General features: G+C 41.4%; 1 protein-coding gene across 1 annotated transcript in view; it reads right to left on the bottom strand.

Moving 5' to 3' along the window:
- The window catches only part of GUCY2F (guanylate cyclase 2F, retinal), a 150,198-nt gene extending 128,812 nt beyond the window's left edge, over positions 1-21,386 (bottom strand). Inside the window, exons 1-2 of the mRNA XM_027535057.1 lie at positions 21,147-21,386; positions 6,217-7,031 (exon numbers count right to left, since the gene is read on the bottom strand). Coding sequence (XP_027390858.1) covers positions 6,217-6,946 — 730 coding nt within the window. The 5' untranslated portion in view covers positions 6,947-7,031; positions 21,147-21,386. The remainder of the gene's footprint in view (positions 1-6,216; positions 7,032-21,146) is intronic.
- Between the last annotated feature and the right edge of the window lie 1,768 nt (positions 21,387-23,154).

Raw genomic sequence — 23,154 nt, 5'->3', positions numbered from 1 at the left:
TATGATCCTGGAACCATCAGCATCAGCACTACCTTGAGCTGGTTAGAAATGCAAATTCTAGGGCTCTATTCCAGCACTTCCCCACCCCCACCCCCAACCCCCAACCCCCCCCCCACCCCGCCCAGTCAGAAACTCTGGAGGAGGGATGTAAGCCTTCCAGGGGATTCTGCCCACACTTAGGTTTAAGAGGCACTACTTTAGATCAACCTGAATACGTAGCCTAGCCCTCCTACTCACTAGTTACGTGATATTGGGCAACCATTTAACCTCTCTTAGCCTCCAAATCAGAGAAGGCAATGGCACCCCACTCCAGTACTCTTGCCTGGAAAATTCCACAGAGGGAGGAGCCTGGTAGGCTGCAGTCCATGGGATCGCTGAGGGTCAGACACAACTGAGCGACTTCACTTTCACTTTTCACTTTCATGCACTGGAGAAGGAAATGGCAACCCACTCCAGTATTCTTGCCTGGAGAATCCCAGGGACAGAGGAGCCTGGTGGGCTGCTGTCTATGGGATCGCACAGAGTCGGACACAACTGAAGCGACTTAGCAGCAGCAGCAGCCTCCAAATCTCATCCATGAAAGTGAAAGTGTTAGTCACTAAGTCCTGTCCAACTCTTTGCAACCCCATGAACTGTAGCCCATCAGGCTCCTCTGTCCATGGGATTCTCCAGGCAAGAATATTGGAGTGGGTAGCCATTCCCTTCTTCATGGGATCTTTCCGACCCAGGGTTCAAACCTGAGTCTCCTGCATTGCAGGCAGATTCTTTACCAGCCTTTGTCCACTCACTAGTTATGTGGTATTGGGCAAGTATTTAATCTCTCTTAGACTCCAAAGTCTCACCCATAAAGTGCATTTAATAGTAATTGGCCTTAGTTTACAGGGCTGTTGCAAAAATTGAATGAGATGGCCCATATAAAACCCTTGCAAAATGACTAACATATAGTAAATACTCAATAAATATTAGCTTTTATCATGTTGTCATTATTACTGGTGTTTTTTTTTTTTTTTTTTTGGTGTGTGTGTGGTACGGGGAGGGAGGTGGGAGGGGGGTTTGGGATGGGGAACACGTGTATACCTGTGGCGGATTCATGTTGATGTATGGCAAAACCAATACAATATTGTAAAGTAATTAACCTCCAATTAAAATAAATAAATTTATATTAAAAAAAAAAAAGAATCTTCAACAGATGGCAGAGGCTGGCCAGATCCCTGACAATGAGGTAGTAATAAGGTATCTGATTTTGAAGAACAAGAGAAAGACATTCTGACAGTGTCCTAGTTACTGAACATCATATTGTAACTAAGCATTCCCAATTTGGAAGGATTTAAAGGAATCCCCAAATGGTTCAACAGCCTGGTAAACCCAAATTGAAAGGATTTCACAATCAGCCAAGCATTGATAGGCAAAAAGGTGAGGAGAAGGGAGGAGGGATTGAAATAGCCATTTGAAAAGTTCTCTAAAGAGCTTTTCAGTGGGGCCTCCTGCTAGTCTTTGTGAGAATTAGCAAAAGAACTTCTGGGTAATTGCAATTCCACAGGTGCTCAGCCTGTGAGAGATGCTTTTTCCTGCCACTGGATCAAAACCTCCAACAGAACTCATGGTTTAAGAAGTGGAGAGTGAACGAATTTTGGCCCTCATGTCCACTCAGCTAGGTTCCCTTGTGTAGGGCCAACTTCCATAACCACACACAGCAGCCCTGACCATAAGTTGAGGCCTTTGTCTTTGATCAATATCTCTCCTTTATGAGTTTTTCAGAAACAAAGATAATTGGTAATTGCCTCTGAAGCTTAAAGGAAATGAGCTGACAATCTGGGAGAAACGGAATACCGACTTCTCTGGGACTTCATTTACCCCATTCTTTGATTTAGTGATGTCTGTATCTACCTACTTGTTATGTGAGAGCCACAGGTGTTGTAAAACTTAAAAGAGAATACCTTTCTCCTGGATAACCCAGAGGATTAAATGACATTATCTATATGCAAATACCTTGTAAACTGTAGAGTTTTCATTGTCTCAGTGGCAGCCTCTAATAACGCCCCCGCTGTTTCCCCTTCCGAAAGCCCACAACCATTATTATTGTTATGATCATCTTTACAATTAAATTTTATCATTGTCTTGCTGTCGTATAAGCACAATTTAGACCGGTTTCTAAGAAATATATTCCTTCTGACTCCAGTAAGGTGCCAGTGAGCACTCATGCTTATGCTCATATTCAGTCACTCAGTTGTGTCTGACTCTTTGCAACCCTATGGACTGCAGCCCACCAGGCTCCTCTGTCCATGGGATTCTCCAGGCAAGAATACTGGAGTGGGTTGCCATTTCCTTCTCCAGGGGCTCTTCCCGACCCAGGGATTGAACCCATGTCTCCTGCCTTAGCAGGCAGATTCTTTACAACTGAGCCACCCAGAAGCCCAGTGAGCACCAGAAACATAAATTTATGTGAAAGAGAAGTGGCATACCAGCCAGTAATAAGCTAACTTTCTCTACCCTCGCTCCCCACCACTACGTCTCATGCCACCACCACTGCCACTGTCACGTGGGGCTGTGGTCACTGTTATTGTGAGTAGGTCAGACGAAATCAGTCTTCCAACTATTTCCATTACTTCCAAACATTGCCAGTCCTCTCCAAAGGAAGGGATCCCTTTCTACTATATTTTGTACATCCCAAAAGGTCCTACCCTGAAGGTTTGTTTGCGGGTCCATAGTGTTAAGAAGTAGCTTCATATCCAGCAGAATAAGGAAGAGGCCAGGTCCTGCCTTGCTCAGTCCTTCTCAGCTGAGGTCACCACAAAAACCTTAGTGCTTTTTCAGTTATGATAGTTAACAGCTAGGAATACTATTACCATATTATACTATACTGTATAAATACTATATACAGTATTATCATATTTCTAGTCCCAGTCAAAAGGTGCTAGAAAATCAGCTAGAAATGTCAACCACAAATTGGCACTTGTCATGGGTGCTTGCCATCTACCTCTACAAGGATTGAATCATGTGCCGCTCCAGCTGCTGACCTTCAACACCCCTTGAAGGAGTTCAGGGTGGAAAGCAGAGATGAGGCACTCTGTGCTCCAGCAAACTGGCAGGACAGGTCCTCAGACAGTTAGATATTTTCAGGAGCTAACTTTATGACCCCAATTCTTGTATCTCCTTGTATCTAGAAAAGCACTAAAATCATTCATGGTGATGGCTGTTTCTTAAGACTAGCACAGGCTTCCCAAGACCAGCAGAAACTTTCTACAAAAAAATATGTGCTTGATTGCATGTACTCCTCCTTCACCAAAATCACATATATACTGTCCTTTCCCCTTGCCTCTTTGGAGCAGTTTCTCAGAGATATCTGAGGTGCTGTCTCCCGGGCTGCTGTCCTCATATTGCCCCAGATAAAACTTACTCACAACTCTCACATTGTGTGTGTGTGTGTGTGTGTTTTTAGTCAACAGAGATTTGATCTAGTATGTGCTGAATCTGGTGTACTGTAACTGTCCTCACTTGTTCTGTTGGCCCAATCCATACTCATTGGGGCTTCCTTCATAGCTCAGTCAGTAAAGAATCTGCCTGCAATGCAGGAGACCCAGGTTCCACGGAACCTGGCAGGCTACAGTCCATGGGGTTGCAAGAGTCAGACATGACTTAGTGACAAAATCACCACCATACTCCTTAGCTTCCAACTTAGTTTCTCACCAGATCTCCCATTCTCTGATGGGACCAGAGATGTGCCCTGAACCTCAGGCTTCGTGGCTAAAGTCCTGATACTCAATTTACATTCATACTCTGAATCCTGCTTCTCATGCTCCTAATGGCTGGTACACTACTGTCAATGATCAAGTGGACACTAAGTTTACCTTAAGACTCACTCCTCTTCTGCAAATCCTTCTACCATATCCCACGAACCACTTGGGGTGCCCTCAGATACCAACAACTAGCTGTGCCAAGTGTGAGTACCACACACTCTTGGATACTGCACACTGAACTGCCAGAGGTCATACTCAGACCACAGATCAACCAATGGCTCAGTTTCCCTGCATCCACCCCCAACCTACCCACATTCTGATTCATGTTGCTGAGGTCCCAGCATGCCTCATCTGAGTCTGCCTATGTTTTGTCAGAAACCCAGGGTAAAATCCTTGCAAGCACAGCTTTGTCTTCACTCACTTTGTCTTTCTGAGTCCTTATTGCACTTTCTGTTGCTTCTCTCCCTATTCAGGGTCTTCCTTTGTTCCATAACCACATACCGTCCTCTCTAGGTTTCCAGGATCCCACCTCCATTCTGCCCCCATCTACTCTCTCACCCCCATCTTAAAATTTTCATTCCCTTAGTAAGCTGATTCACACTGTTATACAGAAAACAATCTGATTAAACAAAGTCATATTAAGAAAAAATATCTGGTAACTTAAAGTAGGGAAAGTTTATTTGCATTTTCATGAACTTGAAGCAATGGTTCTTGACTCTAGCTTTATTTTGCAAGCACCTGGGAAGCTACTTAAAGTACCTTTGCTGGGCCCTCACCACCAGAACATCAGGATATCCGGAGGTGGCACTCTGGCTCCAATCATTTTGAATAGATGTCCAGGTATTTCCAGTGTGCAGGTGGAGTGAGAACCATTGACCTAAGGGAACGAATCTCTAATAGTAGGGCGATAATAAGTGTATTTGCTACCTCCCTGCCTCAAAAGAGTTGTGGGTGCTGAGCACTCAATCCTAACTTCTCTCAGTCTGAAAACCCAAAGAGCTTTGGGGCCTGGATTTATTTAACATTTCATGGTAGGGAACAAAATGTCATTTTAAAGAGTATACTATTTAGAATGGGTGGGATGTGAAATGCTCATGGAATGTAAACTTGCAGGAGACACTGGGCTTCATGAAGATTTGTAACATATTATAAAGTTATGATATTAAATATGTTAGCTTGTTTCTGGCATGACTCTTCCCTGGAAATGGCTTTATATCTTTGAAAATAATTTTGTGCTCTGCTTTGAAAGTATCAGGGTCTATTATGAAGTAATCAGAGCCATACTGATTGCTTAACATTTATAGGATCTTGTAGACTGCAGCTAGAAGCAGACTACTGTAGTTCCTGGAATTAAATATTCTTGCCCTCATCCTCCCAAAATGATCATAATTAAGGTCCAATACTGGAGACACTCAAAACTTAAACTGAGCTTCTAGGTACAGGCCAGCCCCAAGCTGGACCATTCTCTAACAAGTGCATTGTTATGTTAAGGAAATGACTGGGACCAAGACTAATCCTAGAAGTAATCAGTTTGACAAGTAGTTTCTGAGCTATCTGTCTTAAAGTGATGGAATGACTGCAATAGCGGATGAGCAGTGTTCCCACAAATCACTGCTACTTTCCAGAAAAAGGTAAGGTGGAGATTAAACAATTAGAATAGAAAAAAAAATCAAGACCCAGTGTCACAAGGGCTTGCAGTAAGTATATGTAGAACACATCCATCTGATTTAAGAAGATCAGGAAGAGTCCTCCCCTTCCCCAAAATGCACCCAACTTGCCCTCAGTCAGTGGGTCAGTTGGCTGCTTCACAGTTGCTCCATGGTCTCTGCAAGAATCATCTTTGAACAGAAAACTTCTCTTGGAAGGGGAATGGTTACAATTTGGGTAGGTTTCTCATTTTAATATGCTTTCTTTTATCAGCTATGTCCCTCCATATCAGCCCATTGTATGCTGCAGAGAGAGAAAAACCCTGTTTTCAAGGACTGGAAAGCAAGAAGGGGTGGGTGTGCATTTTGGAGTCCAGAGAAGACACGTTCTAAGTGAGAGGTGATGAACCAGGGGCACCGGGCACCTATGAGGGAAAGTACCCAGAAGGGAATCAAAAGGAAATCTCACTTCAGTGACTAGACTGGACAAAAATAAAGCTCTAAGAACACCCCTTCTCGGCTGATCTGAAACTGCCGAGGTCCTAAGAGCATGGAGGGTGTGTGGCCACAGCTGCTCTTGATGCTAATCTTCCCCACTGAGGTGCTGAAAGCAGGCACTGGCACCCAAGGGCATTTGAACCACAGAGGTCTTTGTACTTGTACTCAGTTCATAAAATAGGCTCTGTTGAAGCAGGACAGTCTTGGGGCCTGAGTGTGATTGAAAGGGGGCAAATGCATGAAGAACTGGGGAGTAATGTGCTATCCTAGGCTGTGAGGGTTAGAAACCTTTCACTGAAGCCACATTGAAAGCTGAGCCCCGAGAAAGCACTCACTGCGAATTCTATCTGCCTGGCGAATCTGCTGGAGAGCTTTCTGGATGCTTTGGCTGTCTTGTCCTGTGGTCAGGACGACCCCTACTGGTAGGCCGCGGCTCCGAAGAGCACTTGCAACTCGATAGGCTGTGTGCACCCAAATGTCTTCATCTGAGGAAATGACTCCAGCGTGAGCCCACTGGAAATATTTCATGACAGTTAGCAGCACCCGGATGGGAGAAGGGAGGGTCCGAGAAAAAGTCGGGTGGCTATTTTTACTGTCTAATTCATAATTCACGCAAGCCCAGGAGAAAATCCCTTTGTCCCAGCTGTTTCCCAGGAGCGAGGCTGCCTCGCAGTAGCCAGGGTTGGCAGGTCCAATAAACCCTGAGGCCATCTGGTGGTGGGAAATGAAACTGGAGAGAGCCCTGGAAGCCTGGCAGTCTTCATTGAAAATCACATATTCAAGAGAGTGACCCAGGTCCAAGGCTGGGTCCTTGTTGATCCGCTCAGTGGCTAACTGAGCAGCAATCTCAGGCAGGGCCTTTGAGAACAATGGATCACAAGTCCAAGGGCCAACCACCCCTATCTTGTAGGGTGGCGCCCACACCTGTAGTGGGAGAGACATAAGGACCAAGAGCCACAAACACCACAGGAGCTTGAAAGATGCAAGGCCATGTTGTCCTCGCTGTCTTCCCAGAGTCACGAACCAGAGCATAAGGTGGGAGAAAGGCCAGGGTGCCAAGAACATAGCCCTCCTGCTTCCAGCAGGCTAATGAAGAAATACTGCAAGGTGATTCTGTTGTTCCGAGACTGACAGTGGGGTGTCCAAGTGCCTGTCAATCAGAAGAAAAGGTATATTACTCCCATTATTCCTGAAGCTTCTGGAAATAAAAATTATGAAAGGAATGTGTGTGTTAGTTGCTCAGTTGTGTCCAACCTTTTGCGACCCATGGACTGGAGCCCGCTAGGCTCCTCTATCCATGGTATTTTTCAGGCAAGAATACTGGAGTGGGTTGCCATTTCCTCCTCCAGGGCATCTTCCCAACCCAGGAATCGATCCCGTGTCTCCTGTGTTGCTTGCATTGCAGGCTGATTCTTTACCCACTGAGCCATGAAAAGAATGGCAGTCCCTAAACTGTAAGTTTCTCTCCCCGACCCTGATCAAACTCTTCCTGTTCCTCTAGTTCTTGTAATCCTTATCTCAGGAGATGACACCTCCATCTATACTTGCTCTGGTCAGAAACCTAGCAATCAGCTGAGATTCTTTCTTCTGCCTCTCACTCAATCCATCCCCAATTACTGTTGATTCAACTTCAGCAATAGCTGCTCATCTCATAGGATTACATAAGGATTACATGGATTAAAACATACAGCAAATGCTTTTAACATTTAATATTTTAACATAATAACATAATTAATGTTATTTTAGTGATATTATTATTATTATAGTTTCAAATATGTCCAATTTTCTTGACCACACTGCCCTCTTGGGGCCAGATGCAGATGTTAATAGATAATGGCAAAGCAGAGTAAAACGTGCTATGATTGAAGTAGCCCAGACAGAGGAAGATAGAGAGGGTCATCCAAGCCCAAATTTCAGGGGAGTAGAAGAGGGACTGCCATTCCTTTCATGGCTCAGTGGGTAAAGAATCCTCCTGCAATGCAAGAGACACAGGAGACATGGGCTCAATCCCTGGGTTGGGAAGATCCCCTGGAAAAGGAAATGGTAACCCACTCCAGTATTCTTGCCTGAAGAATCCCATGGACAGAGGAGCCTGGTTGGCTCCAGTCCATGGGTCGCAAAGGGTTGGACATGACTGAGCAACTAACACACACAGAAGAGGGAAGAGGAGGGAGGTCTCTCTGAGTTCAGCTTCAAAGAAAAGTTAGCCAGGTGAATGGGGTTGCCAGGGGGTGGCCTTCCAGGCAAAAGGAACAATATGAAGTAAAGACCAGAGGTGGAAAAAGGAAAAGGATATATTGATATTAGATTCTCAGAATTCCAAGACATTTGTTCTGCTCAGGTCTGTGGTGTCAACCAAGGCAGGGGCCAGATCACCAAGAGTCTTATATATCATTTATAAGCTTTTAGATTTAATCATGTAGATAATAGATTTAAGCAGAGAAATGGTATTATAAGATTGCTATTTTTTTAAAGATTACTCAAATAACAGGGCAGAGAATGGGTTGAAAGATGGCAGGGAGACCAGTTTTGAGGCTATTGTAGTAATCCATATGAGAAATGGTGGATTTCCCTGGTGGTCCAGTGGTTAAGAATCTGCTTGCCAATGCAGGGGATGCACATTTGATTCCTGGTTGGGGAACTAAGATCGCACATTCCTTAAGGCTATGGAGCCCACATGCCACAACTAGAGACTAGCTGGTATGCCACAATGAAGATCCCACATGCCTCAATTAAGACCCAGTGCAGCCAAATAAATAACTATTTTTTAAGCCTTAAAAAATATCACTCACCTAGAGCCAGACATTCTGGAATGCGAAGTCAAATGGGCCTTAGGAAGCATCACTACAAACAAAGCTAGTGGAGGTGAAGGAATTCCAGTTGAGCTAGTTCAAATCCTAAAAGATGATGCTGTGAAAGTGCTGCACTCAATATGCCAGCAAATTTGGAAAACTCAGCACTGGCCACAGGACTGGAAAAGGTCAGTTTTCATTCCAGTCCCAAAGAAAGGCAATGCCAAAGAATGTTCAAACTACCGTACTATTGCACTCATCTCACACGCTAGCAAAATAATGCTCAAAATTCTCCAAGCCAGACTTCAATAATACTTGAGCCATGAATTTCCAGATGTTCAAGCTGGTTTTAGAAAAGGCAGAGGAACCAGAGATCAAATTGCCAACATCCGCTGGATCATTGAAAGAGCAAGAGAGTTCCAGAAAAATATCTATTTCTGCTTTATTGACTATGCCAAAGCCTTTGACTGTGTGGATCACAATAAACTGTGGAAAATTCTGAAAGAGATGGGAATACCAGACCACCTGACCTGCCTCTTGAGAAATCTGTATGCCAGTTAGGAAGCGACAGTTAGAACTGGACTGGAACAGCAGACTGGTTCCAAATAGGAAAAGGAGTATGTCAAGGCTGTATATTGTCACCCTGCTTATTTAGCTTCTTTGCAGAGTACATCATGAGAAACGCTGGGCTGTATGAAGCACAAGCTGGAATCAAGATTGCAGGGAGAAATATCAATAACCTCAGATATGCAGATGACACCACCCTTATGACAGAAAGTGAAGAAGAACTAAAGAGCCTCTTGATGAAAGTGAAAGAGGAGAGTGAAAAAGTTGGCTTAAGCTCAACATTCAGAAATCTAAGATCATGGCATCTGGTCCCATCACTTCATGGGAAATAGATGGGGAAACAATAGAAACAGTGAAAGACTTTATTTTGGGGGGCTCCAAAATCACTGCAGACGGTGATTGTAGCCATGAAATTAAAAGACGCTTACTCCTTGGAAGTAAAGTTATGACCAACCTAGACAGCATATTAAAAAGCAGAGATGTTACTTTGCCAACAAAGGTCCATCTAGTCAAGGCTATGGTTTTTCCAGTGGTCATGTATGGATGTGAGAGTTAGACTATAAAGAAAGCTAAGCACCAAAGAATTGATGCTTTTGAACTGTGGTGTTGGAGAAAACTCTTAAGAGTCCCTTGGGCTACAAGGAGATCAAATCAGTCCATCCTAAAGGAAATCAGTCCTGAATATTCATTGGAAGGACTGATGCTGAAGCTGAAACTCCAATACTTTGGCCACCTGATGCAAAGAACTGACTCATTAGAAAAGACCCTGATGCTGGGAAAGATTGAAGGCAGGAGGAGAAGGGGACGACAGAAGATGAGATGGTTGGATGGCATCACCAACTCAATGGGCATGAGTTTGAGTAAACTCTGGGAGTTGGTAATGGACAGGGAGGCCTGGTGTGCTGCAATTTATGGGGTTGCAAAAAGAGTCAGACATGACTGAGCGACTGACCTGAACTGAACTAAAAATTAAAAAAGGAAAGGAGGCACACCAAGAGAGTAGTAAGGATTAAAAATATAAATGAGATTAAGAAGGTAAAACCAATAATACCTTAGTGACTGATAAGATGTAGAAGGTAATGGGAGGAAAAAGGAGGACTCCAAGATGATTTTGAGCTATGCAACTGGTTGGAAAATGATACAAATCTCCAAGATAGAGAACACTAAAGGAAGGGGTGGGAAGTATATCGTATTCAATTAGACATGTCGAACTGATATTGTCTGTAGACTAACCAAGTAGCAAGTTCCAAGTAGCAAGTCAACAATTTGATGTACTGGATCTCATAACAGAAAGCTGAGCTAGATATATAAATTTGAGTGCAATCAATTGATAGAGGGCAACTGAAGACATGGCATATTGTCACCCTGCTTATTTAACTTATATGCAGAGTACATCATGAGAAACGCTGGGCTGGAGGAAGCAGAAGCTGAAATCAAGATTGCCAGGAGAAATATCAATAACTTCAGATATGCAGATGACACCACCCTTATGGCAGAAAGTGAAGAGGAACTAAAAAACCTCTTGATGAAAGTGAAAGAGGAGAGTGAAAAAAGTTGGCTTAAAGCTCAACATTCAGAAAATGAAGATCATGGCATCTGGTCCCATCACTTCATGGCAAATAGATGGGGAAACAGTGGAAACAGTGACAGACTTTATTTTTTGGGCTCCAAAATCACTGCAGATGGTGACTGCAGCCATGAAATTAAAAGACGCTCCTTGAAAAAAAAAAAAAAAAAAAAAAAAGACGCTCCTTGGAAGGAAAGTCATGACCAACCTAGATAGCACATTCAAAAGCAGAGACATTACTTTGCCAACAAAGGTCTGTCTAGTCAAGGCCATGGTTTTCCCAGTGGTCATGTATGGATGTGAAAGTTGGACTGTGAAGAAAGCTGAGCACCGAAGAATTGATGCTTTTGAACTGTGGTGTTGGAGAAGACTCTTGAGAGTCTCTTGGACTGCAAGGAGATCCAACCAGTCCATTCTAAAGGAGATCAGCCCTGGGTGTTCTTTGGAGGGACTGATGCTAAAGCTGAAATTCCAGTACTTTGGCCACCTCATGTGAAGAGTTGACTCATTGGAAAAGACTCTGATGCTGGGAGGGGTTGGGGGCAGGAGGAGAAGGGGATGACAGAGGATGAGATGGCTGGATGGCATCACTGACTCGATGGACATGAGTTTGGGTGAACTCCAGGAGTTGGTGATGGACAGGGAGGCCTGGCGTGCTGCAATTCGTGGGGTTGCAAAGAGTAGGAGACATGACTGAGCAACTGAACTGAACTGAAGACATGGCAGTGTATAAGATCAACAAAAGAGAGTTGCAGAGTAAAGTAAGTCAGAAGACAAAGCCCTGAGAACCCACAACACAAAGTTCAGACAGAGAAAAGGGAGGTCATAATCAAAACTTCCATGAACAGTATGGAAAAACAGCAAAGTCCAGGAGCTAGTGGTGTCTTACAATCCAAGGAAGATGACGCTTTCAGGATGAAAAGTGTTTATCACATCTCACATTCTGTTGAGAAGTCAGGTAAGCTAAAGATAGAAAGGTATCTGTCCATCAGATTCGGATTCAGAGAGTAAGGCTGCAAGTGGAAGGACCCACAATGAGTCAAAAATGAATGGGAATTTTTTATAATGTATTTTAAATTATTTATTTACTTTTGTTTATTTGGCTGCTCCAGGCCTTAGCGTTGGCCCCAGGGATCTTTGATCTTCATTATGGCATGTGGAATCTTTTAGTTGCAGCACATAGGATCTTTTTAGTTGTGGCATGTGCAATCCAGTTTCTTGACCAGGGATCAAACCTGGGCACCCTGCATTGGGAGCTTTGGAGTCTTAGCCACTGGACCACCAGGGAAGTCCCACTGAATGGGAATTAATGAAGTGGAGTCAGTATATGTGGAGAACTCTTTCAACACAACGCATGCAAAGCCTTTCTGCATTTGACCCTTGTTTTTCTCTATACTCCATCTCCCTATTCTCATCTGATGCTATAGTAAAATTTTTACAGTTCTACAGACATGTATCACATAGTTTGTCAAGCATAGGATTTGGAAAATGCCATTCCTTCTGCCTGGAATGTCCTCCTCCTTCCTCCCATACTCCACTTTCAGATTCTCCTGATGAACCTTCTACCAGCAAAACCCAAATGAAGTGTTCACCACTCTGTTCAGCCTTAGTTAACACCCCCAGATTGAGTTCATTGTTTTTCCACCTGTGCCTCATACTTACACCCATTAGGTAAGGTGTTCCTTCGATTTATAAACAGTCCCTATTTCTGGTCTATGTTGTGACAAGAATACTGAAATGTTTGATATCTCTGTATTTACAAGACCTCACACTTTCAACTATAAGGGGTGGGCAATGAGGGCAACTTTCTATGGGGAGCAGAGCCCCCTGTAAAGGGATTTCCTAGCGATCTTCTTCATCTCCTTAATGCCTAGCCAACATGTAGTAGATACCAGATAAATGTTTGTGAAATCAATGAATAAAACATTAAATTTGGTCTAAGGTCAAGAATAGCTTCACTAGATATAAAAAGAAAAAGAATTACTTGCTTGGGAGTGATGCTAATGAGGAAAATCCTTAGTGAATTGTTAATTCCAAAGATCAAAATAATGGTATGACACTGTTCATGGCTAATAATCAGCACTGGTATGAACTGGGCAAACACAACTGGTTGCTTATTGCCAGCAACAATTCTGCCTGTGCTAGGTCTGTTGGTTATTATCTTGACTTTCATCCCTCATTTTATGAGAAAATTTGACTCTTCAAGAAACCAGCCAGAGGAACATCTGCTGGATCTTACAGACATATCACAATAGTATGCTCCATCATCTGTGAGCAGGTGAAAGCTCACGGAAAGGACGGTCAAGAATGACAGTTGAGGAGACAGCTCGAAAAACAGCATGAACTGGGGGTATGTAGGTTTGAAGGGGAAACTTCCAACTTTGCTTTGGAGGTGTTGAAAGGTAGTTCTACACTGCTTATATGCATAAAGACATCAAATTTATTCCTAGACTTTCAAAAATGATCTAATGCAACCTTCCTCCCCTGAAATAGATGCATTCTGTGTGCTCTGGTGAAAGCATCTGGGTGAGATTTATAATGGACAAGGTGTTGAGATGGGGACTCAGCCTCCAAAGAGCTCTCAGTCTAGCACTACAAGGTGAGCTCTAGTCAGGAGCCACACACTTCTCTCTCCATCCTCTGGCCCTGATCCCTTATTTTGCATGATAAAACTTGGGAGCCAGGTCAGTCTAGGAGCAGACCCTTCTCTGGAGTAGCATGGGAGAGGTCCCTATTTTTGTACTGGGACAATGACACTGAGCTGTATGATCTGTCTTTTTAGGACCTCACTCTTTCAACCACCAGGATTCGGCAGAATGAAGGCCATTCTATATGGGGAGCAGAGCTCTGTTGACAGCAGCAGAGCCAGGAGGCCAATTAACTGCCTCTTCTTCCCCAAACATACCTAGTTTGATGGGTTATCTCCCAGAAGTTGTACATTTAAATCAGAAATTAGCACTAGGAGATAAAAGGCTAAGACTTACTGAGTTCTTGCTATGTATCAAACACTGGGTAAATTCTGCATGTATTACTTTATTTTTAAAACTCAATATCCATCAACAGATGAATGGATAAAGAAGATGTAGTGTGTGTGTGTGACATATATACACACACATATATGTGTGTATATATATGTATACACACACACACACACACACACACACACACATATATATATATATAATGGAATACTGCTGCTAAGTCGCTTCAGTCGTGTCCAACTCTGTGCGACCCCATAGACAGCAGCCCACCAGGCTCCTTTGTCCCTGGGATTCTCCAGGCAAGAATACTGGAGTGGGTTGCCATTTCCTTCTCCAATGCATGAAAGTGAAAAATGAAAGTGAGGTCGCTCAGTCGTGCCCGACTCTTAGCGACCCCATGGACTGTAGCCTACCAGGCTCCTCCGTCCATGGGATTTTCCAGGCAAGAGTACTGGAGTGGGGTGCCATTGCCTTCTCCAAATACTGCTCAGCCATAAAAAAGAATGAAATAATTTCATTTGCAGCAATATGGGTGCAACTGGCTGGAGGAGGAAATGGCAACACACTCCAGTATTCTTGCCTGGGAAATCCCATAGACAGAGGAGCCTGGTGGGTTATATATAGTTCATGGGGTCACAAAAGAGCCAGATACAATTGAGTGACTAAGCACTCATGCACGGGAACAACTAGAGATTATCGTACTAAGAAAAGAAAGAAAGAAAGACAAACACCATATGGTATCACTTATATGTGGAATCTAAAGTATGGCAAAAATGAACCTATCTACAAAACAGAAACAGACTCACAGACATAGAGAACAGACTTGTAGTTGTCAAGAGGGTGGGTGGGGAGGAAAGGACTGGGAGTTTGGGGTTAGCAGACTTAAAACTATTTTATATAGGATGGACAGGCAACAAGGTCCTAACACATAGCACATGGAACTATATTTAATATTCTGTGATAAACCATAATGGAAAAGAATATAAAAAATAATGTATATATGTATACAACTGAGTCTATACATGTATACAAGTGACTCTATATGAGTCACTTTGCTGTACAACAGGCATTGGTACAGCATTGTAAATAAACTATTCTTCAATGAAAAATAAAATTATGATAGTGATAACTAAGTAAAAACAAACAAAAAATAAAATCAACTCATCACAACCTTTTGAGGTAGGTACTATTATTACCCTCATTTACAGATGATGAAACTAAGGCTCAGAAAGGGTAACTTTCCTAAGAGCACATAGTAGCAGGATGGGGATTTGTACCCCAATTGATCAAGCACTGCCTGCCAACAGCCCCTAATCTATGAAATCACTGAGACCATCCTTATTGTACCTTCTGTGCTACCCAGATGGAACCTGAATGATTCACTGGTGGTTTTTTTTAAAATCTCTTGTTCCCCTTGAAATAATAAAATAGGTAATTAGAGGGACGGATGGAGTAAACTGGGAGGGATGAACAGAAATTTATCATCCAACTGGAAGAAATTTGCCACCGGTGTTCCAGCCAAACCTGGGTACCCCTCACTCAGGGTGCAGTATTGCACAACTAGGGGAATGGGTCTCCAATCACATTGTACTCTATATGAAGCTAATCCTAGTCTTTGAGAGTGGAAGTCTTGGGAGTATGACCTTTGGCACATTAGTTTTCCTTCTTAACTGCCTCATCTACAAAATAAGAGGTAAATTTAATGCCTTTGAGGTAAGGGATTAAATAAGATAGAATGTTGAGCACGCAGCTGTCCTTCAGTAAATACTAGTTCTTCCTTGCTGTTTGGGAAGAGGACTGCATTAGGAATTGGAAGACGTGGATCTTAACCCAGGACTGCCACTGACTCACCATATGACATTGAAGATATCATTACCCCTTCTAGGTTTCTCTTTTACTCCCTCAGTTGAACTAAAGGATCTTCAAGTCGTTTTCTCCTCTGACCTACATTGATCCTGGGATTCTGTATTTCTTCCAAGCAGTACTTGTAAGAGGTTTTCTAAACCTCTGCACTATTAAACTGCTTTCTGAATTCATTAACATTCCCTAGGCTTTGCTGTTCTAATTAGATTTTGCTGAAGTGTTTAGCACTTGCTTCTATCTGGCAGATCCAGTTCCTGATCATTTTAAATTTTGGTCTAGAATCTTCTATCAAGTACTTACAATGTGAAGTTCCCCCCACCCTTGCTTGAGTTATGCCACACTGAAAATCTAGACTCCTTGAACTATTCACTATCACATCATCATTATGAGGAAGGATACATTGAGAACCTGGTTTGTCCTAGGCGTGTGTGAGTGCTCAGTGGCTCAGTAGTGTCTGACTCTTTGTGACTTAATGGACTGTAGCCTCCCAGGCTCCTTTGTCCATGGACTTTTCCAGGCAAGAATAGTGGAGAAGGTTTGCCATTTTCTCCTCCAGGGGATCTTCCCAACCCAGGGATTGAATCCATGTCTCTTGAGTCTCCTGCATTAGCAGGAGGATTCTATATCACTGTGCCACCTAGTAAGCCAGGCATGTAGCTCCAGGAAAAAAAAAAAAGTGGGGGCATATAAGGCTTGGCCAAGAAATTTTACCAGGAAAAGAAACTATACACACATCAGGAGGAAAGGGGCAATAATGTCCATCAACATGCTGCTGCTGCTGCTGCTAAGTCGCTTCAGTTGTGTCCGACCCTGTGCGACCCCATAGATGGCAGCCCACCAGGCTCCCCCATCCCTGGGATTCTCCAGGCAAGAACACTGGAGTGGGTTGCCATTTCCTTCTCCAGTGCATGAAAGTGAAAAGTGAAAGTGAAGTCGTTCAGTCGTGTCCAACTCTGTGCGACCCCATGGACTGCAGCCCACCAGGCTCCTCCATCCATGGGATTTTCCAGGCAAGAGTACTGGAGTGGGGTGCCATTGATAAAGTCAAATTTGTAAGTTCCCTGCTTGTTTTTGCTCACTATGCTATCTCCAGGGCCATGCCCAGCCTGAAACATTATAGGTATTCAGAAAATATTTGTTGAATAAAATAGTGAAAAGGAGACATGGAGTACAAATAAAATGTTTTATATTACCATGTTCTTGAAAAGGCTCTATTATAGGCCTTGGTTAGAAACCACCTTTGGCAAATTATCCAGCAGGCAAAGTTTGTGTTCAAACTTCTAGTTGGGTTTTCTTTGCTCCCTCTATGAATGGACAGGAAAAGCAACTCTACAGAAAGAAACTCTTTAAGTGATTTCCACTGATATGTAAAATAATATTTGATACTTTCCCCTTCTCCTCCCCAACAAATGGTGTTTGTTTTTAAACATGGGGTGGGGAGAAGTTTATGATGAAGGAATTAATCTATAATATTATCATTTCAAGCATCAGTAGCAGGTAGGCAAAGGGGGATGGGCCACTTTTTGAGGAGAAAAATAAAGGGAGTTTTGGCACTTCTCAGATCAAAGTGATCAGCTGTCTGTTCCAGTTGTACGGTTGGCATTTTTAAGTTATAAATCAGGGCATTCCACCTAAGCAGAATGCTTACCCAGTCCAAGTTCTAAAAAGTTTGTTTTTCAAAAGCACTTTAAGGATTTATATATCATGATCAAATTGGATTTATCCCTGGGATGTAAGGATGGTTCAAAATCATAAATAAATAAATATGATACTGCATGAACAAAATGAAGAATTAAAATCACATTATCATTTCAATAAAAGCAGAAAAAGCATTAGGCAAAATTCAACACCCTTTCATGATAAAAACTCTCAACAAAATAGGTAGAGAAGGAATGTACCTCAAAACAATAAAGGCCATATATAATAAGCTCACAGTTCACATCATACTCAAGGGTAAAACACTAAAAGCTTTTCCTCTAGATCACAAACAGGACAGGGATGCCCTTTCTTACCACTCCTATTCAACTTAGTACTGGAAGTCCTAGCCAGAGGAATTAGGCAAAAAAAAGAAATAAAAGACGTCAAAATTGGAAATGAAGAAGTAAAGTTATCCCCGTTCCTAGGTTACTTGACCTTATACACAGAAAACCCTAATTACTCAAAACAAAACAAAAACCCCACCTGCTGCTGCTGCTGCTAAGTTGCTTCGGTCGTGTCCAATTCTGTGTGACCCCATAGACGGCAGCCCACCAGGCTCCCCCGTCCCAAGGATTCTCCAGGCAAGAACACTGGAGTGGGTTGCCATTTCCTCCTCCAATGCATGAAAGTGAAAAGTGAAGTCGCTTAGTCGTGTCGGACTCTTAGCGACCCCATGGACTGCAGCCTACCAGGCTCCTCCATCCATGGGATTTTCCAGGCAAGAGTAATGGAGTGGGGTGCCATTGCCTTCTCCAAAAACCCCACCTATTAGAACTTAAAGGTGAACTTATTAAAGTTGCAGGAATAAAATCAACATACAAAAATTAGTCACATTTCTATATACTAACAATGAACTATACAAAAAAGTAAATTTAAAATGCAATCTTATTTACAATAGCATCAAAAAATAATAAACTACTTAGGAATAAATTTGGCAAAGGAGGTGAAAGACTTTCACACTGAAAACTATAAGACAATGATGAAAGAAATTAAGGAATACTCTCAAGTAAATGGAAAGATATCCCAGAAAATGGATTGGAAGAATTAGTATTCTAAAGATGTCCTTACTACACAAAACAATCTATAGATTCAGTATTATTCACATGAAAATTACAATATTTTTTATAGAAACAGAAAAATAATCCTAAAATTCATATTGAACCACAAAAAAACCTGAATAGCCAAAGCAATCCTGATAAAGCTGGAAGTATCACACTCCTGATATCAAAATACATTACAAAGCTACAGTAATCAAAACAGTGTGGTGTTGACATAATGACAGACATATAAACCAATGGAGCAGAATAGAGAACATAGAAATAAACCCATGCATATAGAGTCAATTGAGCTTTAGTAAGGGAGCCAAGAATACACTGTCCTCACTGTCCTGTGAGGAAAGGACAGTTTTTTCAACATATGATAATGGGAAAACTGAAAAGGGATGAGTTGGACTCTTGCTTTATACTATATACAAAAATTAACTTGAATGGATCAAAAATCTAAATATGTAAGAGCTAGAACTATTAAACTCCTAGAAGAAAACAAGCGGAAATCTTCCTGGCATTAGTCTTGGCAATGACTTCTTGGATTTGATGCCAAAAGCACAGTAAACAAAAGCAAAAACAAAAAAGTAGGACTACATGAAATGAAAAGCTCTGCACAGCAAAGGAAATAATCAACAGGATGAAAAGGCAACCTACAGAGTGGGAGAAAATATTTTCAAATTCTAAATCTGATAAGTGGTTTATATTCAAAATATACAAGGAACTCCTACAACTCAACAGCAAATAATAATAATGTGATTTAAAAATGGGCAAGGGACATTAATAGATGTTTCTCTGAAGAAGACATACAAATGCTATGTCTATGAATATAGACAGATGGTAGATGAAGAGGTGCTCAATATTACTAATCATCAGGGAAATGCAACTCAAAACCATAATGAGATACCCCTCACTTGTCAAGATGGTTATTTTTTTTAAAAAAGTGATATCAAATGTTGATAAGCAAGCAGAAAAATTGGAATTCTTATATACTGTTGGTCGGAATGTAAAAATGGTGTAGCAGCTGTGGAAGACAGTATGGACATTCCTCAAAATATTAAAAATAGATCTACCATATAACCTAGTAGTCCACCTTCTGGATATATATCTAATGAATTGAAACTAGGTTCTCAAAGAGATATCTGAACTCCCATGTTAATTTCAGCATTATTCAAAAGAGCCAAGATACAGAAACAACCTAAATGTACATTGGTGGATAAATAGAAAAGAAAATGTGGTATATACATAAAATGAAATATTATTAAGCCTTTAAAAACAAGGAAATCCTGCCGTATGCAATTACATGGATTAACCTGGAGGATATTATGCTAAGTGAAATAAGCCATGACAAATATTGCATAATTCTACTTATATGAGCTATCTAACATAGTCAAATGCATTAAAGCAGAGAATAGAATAGTCGTTGCTGAGGGCTATGGAGAGAGGGAAATGGTGAGTTGTTGTTCAATGAATATAAAGTTTCAGTTAATCAAGTTGAAAAAGATCTAGTGATTTACTGTACAACACAGTGCCTATAGTTAACAGTATATATTTTGCACTTAAAATTTTGTTAAGAGAGTAGATCTCATGTTAAGTGTTCTTATAATAAAAATTTAAATTAAAATTTTGCTCTTTTTGTGTAGCATTTTTCAATTTTACACATTTACAACATAGATCCTTCCTCAAGGCACATGTCAGAAAATACCTTTCTATTTGTATTTGTCTAGGTGTTGCCCTTTGTTAAACAACTTCCAAGCTGAAGATTTGTCCCTCCATTCTTCCTGGGCTCTATTTCATGCCTTGGGTGGTATTTCTAACTCTTCCAGGACTCCCTTGGAGACCAGAAAGTTCTGTGTTGCTCTAGAATTTAGTCTTAATCCCTGATCCCAAAATTTTTCAGAAGCAAACTTAGTCTGAGAAAACATGTGGGAAGACAGAAAAGAGAGGAAGACAAGGAAGAAAGGAGGGAAGGGAAAAAAAGGAAGAGGGAGGGAGGGGTGAGAGAGGATACCCTAAGCCTTCTTCATTGGGTTTAAAAACAAAAGTTCTCATGTGAAAAACACCACCTTCACAACAAGCCTGCTGAAGCCTTCCTTCAGGTTAAAAGGAAATATGGATATAACTGAAAGTTTGAAGGTATGAAATTTTAAAAGTTGAATACTACTGACCCACAGCTCTTCTGGGGCTATTGCCCAGATAACTTAGGTTTGAAGTCCTGCATGGAATCGGGCTTCCATGGAAAGTAACTAGAGCATAGGGATGCAACATTTTATTTCTGGTAGCTTTCATAATGTGACGGGAAGCCTGATTTCACAAGGGAAATGTCTGTTCTTTAAACCTGTACAAAGAAAGACTATGACAAATAGCTCTGAGGAAAATGGTTCTTCATCCTAGCTTGTCAAGCTGAAGACATCTATGGATGATTGATCTTTGCAGTTACAGCCTGAGTCAAGTTAACAGCTTGTGTCAGACAACATCAGGAAGAAATAAAAAAGAATCATGAGAGTAACTAAATGAAAACTTGGATGAGAGCCTTTGAGCCCAAATCTTGATTTAAAGTGTCCTGAAAGCGCCTTTTCCAACCCTTTTCTCTCATTCTTTCTCCTCTTTCATTCTTTATTTTGTTTCTTTTTTTCCCCCACTACATATTGCCGTAAAACTGATGTATCTCAGTCAGAAGTCTGAGCTGCCAAGTGGGCTGTGTTATTTCCCCACTACAATCTTTCTAATAAACAAGAGCTGTCAACTACTCACCATGTAATTCACTGCTCAAATGTCTTCAATTTACCATCTGCACAGGCAAATCTCTGGCATGGCTACTCAGTGTGTCCATTTTGGTGCATCCTCTATGCATTCATAATCCTGCCAAGGACTCCAGTCTGTTGATAAATTCCATTAATGGGGTAAATAATTGAGAGGGATAGTAAACCGTTTTTAAAATTACTCTTCAGCATCCCTAGCCCAAGACTAGGATTAGGATTTAGAGACACTTCTAATCCTTTAAATTGATCCTACCTGTAGCAGAGTTGGTGCTGACCTAAATGCATTGACCCAGAGATTAACAAACAGTCCTCTGGATAAATTCGTCCTCAACAGATTACTTACTGCCTTCTTCTACCTTTCAAAGTTGGATTCATATACCCTCGGATTTTGCCTCTGAGTTCTTTGTTCTTCCTTTTTCCATTCTAATAACACATATCACCCTTTTTGCAGGATGGCTTTAAATGCCAGAACATTCATCAGTTGTGATTCCAGTCCACGATATGAAAGGTTGCAGGCTGACTCCCTGCAAAATTCAAAGTAGGTGAAGTTTGTCTCCTTCTTCTGTTCTCCTTGAATGCCTTCACTGCCTTTCCTTCCAAAAGAAACCCCCAACTCCCTCCCCTCAACTCTGCACATACTCTCACCCTTTAAATCTATCCATTTTCCCTTAGCAATCTTCCTTGTCATGAGTGTCATTCATTCAGGGAACTGTTCTGGAATCCTAAAGTAAGAGCTGAGGTGTTGGTGGCTAAAAATGACTTCTGTTAAATGATGACTACCACATGGCAGACATTAAAAAAACTAACAGGTTTATTGAGACACAATTCACATACCATAAAATTCACTCCTTAAAAGCATACAATCTGGTGGCTTTGATATATATAACCACACAGTTGTATAACCATCACCACTGTCCAATTCCAGAGCATTTTTACCACCCCCCACAAAGAAATCTTGTATCCATTTAGCAGTCATTCTCTATTGTTCCCCTCCTCCCAGCCATTGTCAACCACCAATCTACTTTCTGTGGATTTGCCTATTCTGGAAATTTCATATAAATGCACACATACAATATTCTGTCATTTGTGACTCGGCACAATGTTTTCAAAGGTCATACATATGGTAGCATGGATCAGTACTTCATTCGCTTTTATTAATATGACTGAATAATTTTCTACTTTATTGAATATATTACATTTTGTTCCCTCATTTATGAATGGACAGACATTTGGGTAATTTCCACTTTTTAGCTAGTATGAATAATGCTTCTACCAACATGTGTACAAGTTTTTGTGTGGACATATTTTTTCAATTCTTTTGTGTATATACCTAAACATAAAATTGCTGGGTCATGTGATGATAACTCTGTTTAGCTTTCTGAGAAACTGTCAAATTGTTTTCCAAAGAGGCTATACCTGAGATTTCCCTGGTGATCCAGTGGTTGGGACTCTACGCTTCCACTGTCGGGGGCCCAGGTTCCATCCCTAGTCAGGAAACTAAGATCCCACAAGTTGCACATGGAGGCCAAACAAATTTTTAAAAAGCTAAGAAAACAAAGAAGCTATACCATTTTACATTCCCACCATAAATACATAAGAGTTCTTGTTTCTCCACCTGTTCTTGCCAATACTCATTATTTGTCTGCCTTTTTTTTTAGTATAGTAAACATTTTTATATGTATATGATCTCATTTTACATTCACAATAACCATGAAAGTAGCTATTATTCCCCCCATTCTGTAAAGGAAGATACCAAGACTCAGATAAGTTAGACAATAATAATATTTATTGAGTACTTTGATATGGCCAGCATCCCTATCTTGGAATCCCTAGTTCCTTTAATCTGCACAGTGATCCCATAACGTAGATACTGTTTGAATTGCAGACATAAAGATAGGAGGTTAAAGTAACTTACCCAAAGTCACACAGCCACTAATCAGTGGAGCCAGAATTTAAACCCAGACAGTCTGATTCTGAATAAGTGATGTAGTTAAAATTCA

Source organism: Bos indicus x Bos taurus, chromosome X (assembly GCF_003369695.1).
Source record: "Bos indicus x Bos taurus breed Angus x Brahman F1 hybrid chromosome X, Bos_hybrid_MaternalHap_v2.0, whole genome shotgun sequence".
Classification (NCBI taxonomy): domain Eukaryota; kingdom Metazoa; phylum Chordata; class Mammalia; order Artiodactyla; family Bovidae; genus Bos; species Bos indicus x Bos taurus.
Note: the sequence above shows the minus strand (reverse complement) of the source record. Positions and strands in the feature narration are given on the sequence as shown.